This window comes from Ctenopharyngodon idella, chromosome 24 (assembly GCF_019924925.1).
Source record: "Ctenopharyngodon idella isolate HZGC_01 chromosome 24, HZGC01, whole genome shotgun sequence".
Lineage (NCBI taxonomy): Eukaryota > Metazoa > Chordata > Actinopteri > Cypriniformes > Xenocyprididae > Ctenopharyngodon > Ctenopharyngodon idella.
In genome coordinates this window covers 11,036,912-11,047,920 of record NC_067243.1, presented here as the reverse complement: position 1 = coordinate 11,047,920, position 11,009 = coordinate 11,036,912, and the positions used below count along the sequence as shown (strand labels likewise).

At 33.3% G+C, this 11,009-nt stretch overlaps 1 protein-coding gene across 1 annotated transcript; it reads right to left on the bottom strand.

The window, feature by feature from the left end:
- Positions 1-1,077: 1,077 nt before the first annotated feature.
- Positions 1,078-3,245, bottom strand: ccl35.1 (chemokine (C-C motif) ligand 35, duplicate 1). The gene is made up of 3 exons (XM_051884346.1): positions 2,987-3,245; positions 2,678-2,792; positions 1,078-1,626 (listed from the first exon to the last, which is right to left on the bottom strand). The coding sequence occupies exons 1-3, from the start codon at positions 3,054-3,056 to the stop codon at positions 1,518-1,520; spliced, it is 294 nt and encodes a 97-aa protein (XP_051740306.1). The 5' UTR covers positions 3,057-3,245; the 3' UTR covers positions 1,078-1,517.
- Between the last annotated feature and the right edge of the window lie 7,764 nt (positions 3,246-11,009).

The window sequence follows — 11,009 nt, the reverse complement described above, 5'->3', positions numbered from 1 at the left end:
AGTTACTTTAGATATTATTCTTAGTGTGAACGGACCTTATGCCGAGTACGCACTGCACGGTTTTAGCCCTGATTTTCACTCGCCAACAGTTTTGTGGAAATCACCAACAAATTCCCGAAATCTGAGGAAAACCAGTGCTCGTTCACGTGAGTAACAATCGCATAGTGTATGATCAAAAATGTGATCTGAGACAAGCGTAGATGTGTCGTCAATGCCCGTGAAATATTTAGCATGCTAAATATTAGCATGCTAAACATCTGGACCTGTCTGTGACTCATTGGCTGCATCCGAAATTGCATACTTCCCTACTATATGGTAGGCGAAAAACAGTATGTGACAAAAGAAGTGTGTCCGAATTCACAGTACTCATAAAAGAGTAGGCAAAAAGTACCCAGATGACCTACTACTTCCGGTGATATTCTTAAGTGTGCATACGATGGCCATTTTACTATCCCATGAGGCTATTCAGAGAGGATTTATGAATAACAGAGAAGCGACACAACTGACACATTCATACTATATAGAACATACTTTTTTAGCGGTCACAAAGGAGTTACTTATTCAAAATAAGTACCTACTCAAGAGAGTATGCGATTTCGGACGCAGCCAGAGTCATGATGCAGTGTGCTGTTTTAATATTGGGGTAATCATCGCAGATTTCATCAGTCCAGTCTTTCTAATGGCTTGCAATCATAAACCTTAAAATCATAAATCTTACTTAGTGGATCTCGTCTGTTTTCTTTCACTTGTCACCACTGTTTTTCTCCCACCAACAATGTGACATAACTTACGTCTGCTCCTATAGCGGCCCATAGAAACAGCCGCCAATGAAGCATATGTATCTATGCTACTAGCACTGTCAGATATGTGCATGATATATCATGATAGTTAATTTATTTAAACCTTTTAGGGAGCAATATCATTTTTATAAATATGTTAATGGCCTCTTAAATATGCAAATATGAATGTTAAAGGGTTTTCAACTGCACAGAAATCTCGAAACTGGACAATGTGAGCTGTGTGAATCATGGCAAAAGGTTATTTATAACACAAATGAACAAGTGTGAAAAAGCCAAATTGAGACCTAGAAAGTCTTTATTGTGAGGAGGTTAAGTTAGCAAAAACTTACATAAAGAGAGATCTTCATCATTATATGTTTTGTCTCTAATGACACAATACAAAAAAATTCAAACTCAATACATTTTTCTTCAATAAACTTCTATAATTTGAGGCTAATAATCTGCAGTACTGTATTCTTCAGCACAAAACACTCTCATTAGAAATACATTAGTAAAAACAAATGACAGACGAGTCAAAAAGATAAATCCAAACAACATACATTCTGGATTGTTTAACCCAATAGCTTCAATATGCTGATCAGTTAGTGACAATGCATTTGTCGGCGGGTACAATAATTGCATTTTTTCATTTTTTTTTTTCAGTTTTGCTCAGACTCCACACTTGTCCTGTGCTTCCAAATCAGAAGTTCAGAAGTTGAAAGACGCAGGTCAACATGTTTACAAGGCCCCCTGGCCCCCGACGGGCTTGTTAATTTTCTGGATGAGCTTCTGTACCCATGGGTCAGCGGGATTGGCACACACCTGACGGCCCTTTACGGTCTTGAACCTGTAAAGAGAATTTCAGTACCATTAAACACACATGAATTTGCTCTGTTGGTAAAATTACTTCAAATCTATTTATTCATAATTAATATAATAAACATAATACTAATATTAATATAATAATAATTATTACTATTGTTGTTGTTGTTATCAACAACTATATTAATAATATAAAATAAATAAAGCATTATTAATATAACAAACAAACATAATAATAATAATAATACCAAATTAATAAAATAATTATTAATATTATTAATATAATAAACATAATGATAGTACCGAAATTAATAAAAACAAAAATAATGGATATAATAAATAAAAATATAATAGTTATTATTATTATTATTATTATTATTAGTAGTAGTAGTAGTATAAACAATAATAATAATATCAAAATTAATGAAATAAATAATATTAATATAATAAACATAATACTAATATTAATATAATAATTATTATTTTTATTGTTGTTGTTGTTGTTATCAACAACTATATTAATAATATCAAATTATTAATATAATAACATAATAATAATACCAAATTATTAAAATAAATTAATATAATAAACATAATGATAGTACCAAAATTAATAAAACACAAATAATGGATATAATAAATAATAATAGTAATTATTATTATTATTATTATAAACAATATTAATAATATCAAAATTAATAAAATAAATAATTAATGTTATTAATATAATAAACATAATACTAATATTAATATAATAATTATTATTTTTTATTGTTGTTATCAACAACTATATTAATAATATAAGAATTAATAAAATCAAGCATTATTAGTAATATAATAATAATAATAATAATAATACCAAAATTAATGAAACAAAAATAATGGATAAAATAAATAAAAATATAATAATAATAATAGTATAGTTGTTATTATTATTATTATTATTATTATTATTATTATTATAAACAATATTAATAATATCAAAATGAATTAAATAATTTATATATTATTATAATAAACATAAGGGGTCCCCCTCCACATACACAAAAACACAGATATATTGTTGTTACACTTACAGCACGGCTTCTTTGGTGCACTGCTGGCTTGTCATGCTGTAATCAGCCACTAGTTTGACTGGCAGAGGACGATCCGTATAGGAGAAACAGCATCTTTGTGGTCCAATACGCATTCCTAGATGACAGAAAACACAAGCAAGAATTCTTTGTTAAATTCTTTAACGTTTTTCTTTAATATAAATCTGTAAATTTTGTTAACATTTTTGACAAACAAAAAGTTCAAAATACAACTAGACTATGCGTTACTATTTAAACATTTTACATGTTTTGTACTAAAAACTTCTAATCTATCCGTCTCCTCCATCTTACCTTCACTGAGGCTAACTGCGCACAGAAGCACCACCACTGCGGAGAAGATGACGAAGCGAGAAGCAGTCATACTGGCTGTTTTGTTTAACTAGATCAATGGATGAACAGGGAGTCTGTTGAAGCACTCAAGCTGGACTTGTTGCTGTATGGCAAATGCTGTCAGCTTTTATACAGATTGTTCTGTGATGGGGAGATCCCTATATGGGTGGATTTTGAGGAAGGGGGATTTTGATGTAAAATTCACCCACACAAGTAAGAAAGTACAGCAGTAGCTGTTGTCATCTCACACGTGATTCTGACAGTCAAAAGTCCTGATTAGGCTTGGGTTAAACAATGCTGTCTGGCTTGACAAGGGACAGCCCTATCATCAAACCTTTCACTTCCTCTTTCGCTACAGTGGCTTGGAAAAAAAAAAAAAAAACATTAGAGTGCTGAACACAATGTACCATTATGATAGAAGGAAATTAGATGCAACATGAATTTTGAGGAATGCATATGGCATTCCAGAGGGGGGACACATTTGTTACTTTTGCCAAATATAATGGATTTTAAACAGAAAAACAAAGATATAATAGTTTAGTAAAAATATAACAATTTGGCTGGTGGGTCATGGACAGATTTTTCATTTTTGGGTGAACTATACATTTCGAGTCAAATTTTAAATTATTATTATTATTATTATTTGTAATATTTATAAATTAAACTAATACAAAGCCCCTAAAGGAATATGGCGATGGAAAAAAATAGGCAGCAGCTATATGCACTAAGTATAACTATAGATGCTATTTACACTAAGTGATAATAGCATATTTTCTTAGCGATAGATGATATATATAAGTGTAAATAGCTGTAGATACTATTTACACTAAGTGACAATAGCAGCATTTTCTTAGCGATAGATGATATATATAAGTGTAAATAGCTGTAGATACTATTTACACTAAGTGACAATAGCAGCATTTTCTTAGCGATAGATGATATATAAGTGTAAATAGCTGTAGATACTATTTACACTTAGTAAAAATAGCAATATATTCTATTTACACTAAGTGACAATAGCAGCATTTTCTTAGCGATAGATGATATATAAGTGTAAATAGCTGTAGATACTATTTACACTTAGTGAAAATAGCAATATATTCTATTTACACTAAGTGACAATAGCAGCATTTTCTTAGGGATATGCTATTTACACTATAGGTGAATATGTTCTATTTAGTAAAATTATTAAACGGATGCTGCCTTATTGGGAGAATAAAAACCCTCCCTACACCTTCCCCTAGCCCTACCCAATAAACACTTTTAATATTATTAAACACTCCTTCACAGTTTATTTCCACTTTTAGAACATTATTTTCATTTTTACTGAAAATAAATGCGAGATTTGAACCCGCGTCACTCACGTTAAAAGCCAGGTCTACAAGCCTATACTCAGTACCACTGCACCACTGAAGATATTAAATTTTATGTGTCTTTTTTAATACTTGATTGGCCCAACCAGACATTGGTGAGCGGAGCTAGTGTAAATAGCGTTTGCCAACAAGGAACGCTATTTGCACTTAGTGTAAATAGACACTCCTGAGATGGCAGAAAAATACTTTTGCGTTTAAACTTTTGAGTTTTTTGTGAGCGAAGCAGAATTTCTTGAGGAAAAACAAAATTTCGCAAGAGAACACAAAAGAATTGGAATATATCTCCCATTTTCCATCATCATGGCTTCATATAATATTAATAATAATAATAATCTATACATCTTACACTAGCTTATCCTGTAGAGTCATCAAGGAGTGCTGGAGCCATTATTATTATTATTTTAACCATATTGTTGTATTATTGTTACTAGTAGAATAAATACTTTTTTTAATGTGATTGACTGTATATGTAACTTGAAATAAAACAGTTAGCATCTCATTTTGATTCTGAATGAATAATACTCTAGTTGGCTAAAACCTATGAATTGTTAAAAGTTATTGTTAAATGTTATAAACGTATTTAAAGAAATGCTAATGCCACGTTTAAGGCTCACATGCCCCATCAAGTATCACATCCTCTTTCAAAAAGGGGTCCTAATGCATGTCAAAATGTCATCAGCCACATTAAGGGTGTGAACTGACTTTTTCACATACACACATGGACGCCCCCTCATGTGTTAAAAAAAAAACCAAGCAATCCTGAGAAATAATTATTTATTTAAAAACTTGCCAACAATTAAAAGAAATGGTTCAGGCGTCCACCTAATCTCTCATGCACCTGTTGAAGAGCTGATGGACAGATGTTAATGAGTTATAATGTCCTTTCATTCTCTGACTCACTATATTTTCATACACATTTACATTGTGTCATAATGAAACAACATTTCAGAAGGAACACTTCAGTAACTTTGTGTATTTCTATCATGGGATTGTTTTAAAGCCACATAAAGAGCAAAATACTCAAATATATCAAAGTACATCAGAGTGTTAGAACCATTGAAAATATGTTGGGTACATTCCTGATGATTCACAAATCATCAAGAGTTTTATTCTGAACTATCAGGTAATGTGACAGTCCAAGGAAAGGGAAAAAACTTCATGAAAGTTAGCAACCAATACTCATTTTATCCCAACAATTCCCAATGGACTTTTTTTTTTTTAGATTATCTAATCTAACAAAGGTATACAATTGTTTATTTCAAGTTTAAAAGGAACTGTTAAAAACTTATCAGTAATTTGTGTTACAAAATACAGGGGATTTTGCCTTTTAAAGGGGCTTTTTTTTTTTTTTTTTAAGGAATCTCTATTTTTATCATATTGGATTTGTCATTACCATACCTAAAAAAAAAAAAAATCAGATTTTTGAAAAAGATACTTTATCTGAGACAACATCAAAATAGGTTAAATAAGAAAATAACAAATAATTTAAGCAGAATGTTACAATAGCATTTCAAGTATGTCTATCACATTATGTTCCAACACGTTATTATGCAACATATTTATGTGGCCTGCTGTATCCAAATATATATTCTCATCAATACAAAAGGTAAACATAATATAATAGATAGTAGCTTTTATTTACAGTTTGAAGAATGACAGTAGCTTTCCTCATTATTTAACAAAAATTATGATAAGGTAGATTTAGTTCAGGATTTTGGAAGTAAACCACTAGCTCCTAAATATTTAAGAGATTAAAATACTGTGTATTTATGATATATTAGATCATTTACATTACATAATTTAACCTAAGTATCTCCATTTTAGTTAAATGAGAAGTTACAGATGCCGTCAAGAAAGAGCAATAGCCTACCTACTAATATTGGATTCACAAATACAAAATAACTATTGAAAAAATATACCCTGCTCTCGGTTATTGAAGCACTGAGACTGGCCAGAGCAGCTTCCAACAGTACTCATCTTGCTGGATCTGTCTGCTGCTTTTGACACAGTTAACCACCAGGTCCTCCTGTCAAACCTCATGATGAAGGGCATATCAGGAACTGGACTCCAGTGGTTCAGTCTTACTTCTCAGGTAGGTCCTTCAGGGTGTTTTGGAGGGGTGAGGTGTATATGTCGCAACATCTACTGGAGTGCCTCAGGGCTCAGTGCTTGGACCACTTCTCTTCTCCATCTAAATGTCATCACTAGGATCTGTCATTCAGAAACATGGTTTTTCTTATCACTGCTATGCTGAGGACACACAACTCTACCTCTTATTCCAGCCAGATGATCCAGCTGCTCGCGTCTCAGCCTGCCTGACAGACATTTCTGCAAAGACAGAACTGCTTGTGGTCTCGGCCAACCCAACACTTCATCGCAGCTTCTCCATTCAGCTAGGTTTGTCAACCATAACTGCTTCCAGGACAGCTAAGAACCTTGGAGTTGTGACTGATGATCAGTTAAAACTTCACAGACCATACTGCTAGAACTGCCTGGTTTGCCTTATACAACATTAGGAAGATCAGGCCCTTTATATTAGAGCATGCTACACAACTCCTTGTCCAAGCTCTTGTTTTATCCAGACTGGATTATTGTAATGCTCTCTTGGCAGGCCTTCCAGCGTGTACTGTCAAACCTCTGCAACTAATCAAGAATGCAGTAGTTAGAGTGGTCTTTAATGGGCCAAAGAGAGCGCATGTCACACCTCTCTTCATCAATTTGCAATGGTTGCCAATAGCAAGTGTGGCATGACAGGAAACATGGACATGATTTCTCGAGTTGAATGGGTGGGGTGGGCAATTTAACGTCATCGATTGGTGCTTGTCTATAAAAGCCATTGGCGTATGTACCTAGGTAGGCATCATTTCCCAGATGTGGTTTGACTTCTGTTATTTTGATTGAACGCGGCTGTGGGTCAGTTAAGGAGAGCGGCTGAGTTTGTAGTTGCTTCCGTGTTTTGTTTTGCCGTGGCTAATGAATGTGACTGTGCGCCTGTCCTCCGCCAGTTAATTATTCATGTATGGGCGGCAGCTGTTGTATATAGGCTGAGAGTTTAAACATCTGGCTACATCCCGGTTCCCGCAGTGGGTGTTAGGGTGGATAATGTCCTTGCAGTTACGTCACCACTGTCTCATCCTAGGTCGACTTGCATTGAGCCAAAGGATTTCGTCCTCCTTGTGTGCGTGTTTCCCATTTTGAGTCTTTTGAGTTTGTGTTTTTTTTTGAATTAGTTTATTTATTCTTTGTTAACTTTGTGAAATATTGTAAACCAAACAGTGAAATTAATTAAATTAAATGAGTTTGTTTCACTCAAATAATAATGAAAGTTCATTGTACGTAATAGAAAAAAGTTGCGTGAACTCAAAATTTCATTGTAGTAAGCTGAACTTAATATGATTGAGTTGAGTTGCAGCAGATTTCTAATTCCCAGCATGCTTTGCATCAGACTATATAAATAAATGCTTAAATTAAGGGTTATTTTGTGTGTTTTTGCACAAGATTAACATAGGGAGACATAAGTTAGTGTTTAATTTTGTGTTATGTTTACAGGGGTTTCTGTTATGTTAGTTTTGAAGGGTTAAAGCCTGTGGTTAGGTTGAGGATGGGCTGCAAAACTTTTAAGGCCATGTTGTTTGATTATATACATGTGAGTATATGATGATAGTCTCTTTGATAGTTATAATAGCATGTGTTATTTGCTATCAGTCATTTAACCATAAAGATCTGAATGTGATGTTTATGTAAATGAACTGTATGTAATTAACATTATGATGAGTGGGGCGAGGCTGAGAACGATGCCGGTGACGTGATCGTTAATGAGAGACACCTGTGCACCACACTGGCCTTGCTCCGCTTCCACTGCTCTCTGCCCCGCCCCATTTGTTACAAAAAATTTAAGTTCTACTAACTTAACAAAATAAATTAGTTTACTTAAATGTCTTGAGTTTTCTGAATTTATTGAGTTTTACAGTGCTCCTGTTCTGTCATCATTTTGTGCCAATGTTAGGTTTTGCTTAGTCTTATGTAACTTTAATACTTTGAGTTTGATGAACTTAAACCATTTACAGCAATTGGTTTCCTCAAACCATTTAAGTAATGATATAGTTGTTGAGACTTAGTTAGATTTGTTACCTGAATTCAAACTGAATGAATAAAATAAACTTAAAATCTTTAAGTTATGTTACTCTATTGATTGACTAAACCAACACTAAAATATAAGTGAATTTAACTCAATGTATATGAGTTTACAGAACTCATACTTATTTGTTTTAAAACTTAAATGGTTTACTGCAGTCGGTTTCGGCAAATGGTTTGCGTCACCATAACTTAGCGGGTTGTGTAATTGACCCTTCGCAAAGACCCCCCTCCTGACTGCTTTGTTGGACAAAATGGTGAATTCTGAGTTATGACTGGTTGGATCGCTTGTCAATCAAACTCCCGGCGAAGGGTCAATTGGTATAGGATTGTTGTATTAACCTGTGTGTGTGTTGAGTGTTATTTCCCTTCTAAGAGCTGAAGACCTTTATTGACCAGGGAGACGATTTTCCCCCTTTTAGGTGGTGGTAGTGTTTACGTGGTATTTTGTATTGTTTGATACCTGTGTCTCCACTGGGTAGGGAACCTGGGTAAAGTCTTAAGGGTAAATTCCCAAGGTGGCATAGTCAGGCATTATTTCTCAATTTTGTTTAAATACATTTTGTTAAATTTCATCTGGGCCATACCGGGCCCCGGCCACACAAGCAACCCGCCATTTTCAAGAAAGGGCTTTCTTTTTTGTCAACACTTGAACCATTAATACTAACACTTACTATTCTATTTATTTATTTTTTAAAAACATTGCTATGTGTACTGTGCTAGACTAGTCACAGCACTTACATATTGTTGCCCTATTGTTGGTTTGATTGTTTCTATTGTTCTCTTCTCTTATAATTCGCTTTGGATCAAAAAGCGTCTGCTAAATTATTAAATGTAAATGTAACTAGATACTTTGTGTGGCAACAAGCCAAGTATTCTGATTGTAAGACAATACTAAATAAGTACAGAAAATCAATTATGATTACCAGGTTGTTGTAAGTCTTCATGAGTCACTTTACTCATAGTAGATTGATTTCAATTTCATCAGATTTGTAAAGAGAAAACCAACAAGAATATTAGTTTTAGTTCCTTTAAACGTGTGTCCTTTTAGAATTCTATTTTGATTTCTCGTGCACCAGAGAGAGGAAAATATTACAACAGCGAAACAGGAAAATGCGTCAAATTACTAAGAGAGGAAATGCACAACTCTGACACCTCAAGCAACACAAACATGAAGTGTTTGTGATGAATTACAATTAAAATGAATTAAAATGAATCAGGCTGCTTCCATGTGAAACCATGTTATCCTGTCGCACATAAGGCCAATGTTACATCAGGTAATAATTATAATATACGGATAACATATTCATTCAGATTAAGTGCAAGTAATTAGTTACACATTCATTGGCACAGTTACAGTTACAGTCAACTTACAGTTCCGTAGGCTAATTAAGTCATGTTGATGCAATTTTTGTCCACTCTAATAAAAATAATCCCAGTTTGAAAACCACTAAATTAGATCATTTGGCCTTTAAGAAAGAAAAGGCCATAGCTAGTATCACATCCTCTTTCGGTCTACCATACTGACAGAGACAAATCATTAGTCATTAGAAGAGTTCTTGCTCTGACAAAATACCAAGCACTTCTGCTTGAAGACTAAACTACCTATTTAAAATATATATTTGGAGGTTTGTCATTGTTTTTGTCTTTTTTTAAAGAAGGAAATAATAGCTCCGGTTTGAGGATGAGGTAATTTAACGGTAGGGTATGTTCTTTAAATTTATTATCATATACATTTGAATCGTAAATGGCCCTTATTTTTATTGTATGAAAACCTGCACACCCAATCATCCTTAAGCCAACAATGGGTTCTTCCTGAAGGGATGTTGCACTCACCCTGTAACCCCGAACTGCTTCCTGTGGAATTTTTTTAGATCTACAAATAGTGTAGAGTGAAAGTTTTGGACAGTACACCAAAGTGTGGGATCACAAATCTTTCATGGAAAACCATTTTTTATTGTCATGTACTTTTGAGTATTAAAATCCAAGCTTTCTCAAAGGAATTTTTGGCTTTTATGAAGTCCTTTTACAGGCACTTGGGTTTTAATAATCAAAAAATCCTAAAACAAAATCGTCAAAAAATATTAAGCAGTGTAACTGTTTTTTAACATTAATAATAATATGCTTCATGAGCAGCAAATCAGCATATTAGAATGATTTCTGAAGGATCATGTGACACTGAAGACTGGAGTAATGATGCTGAAAATACAGCTTAGCATCACAAGAATTAAATACATTTTAAAATATATTAATATAGGAAACATTTAAATTGTTATATTTAACAATATTACTTTTACTGTATTTTTTTTAAATCAAATTAATGCAGCCCTATGGTGAATAAAAGAGACTTCTTTCAAAAACATTACAACTCTTACAAACCGCAAGGACCGAGCGTTATATTCATGGTAATTCCACTTGGAAAACGTGAAACAAAACTCCTTGAATTGCATTTTTAATGAATAATCAAACACACACAC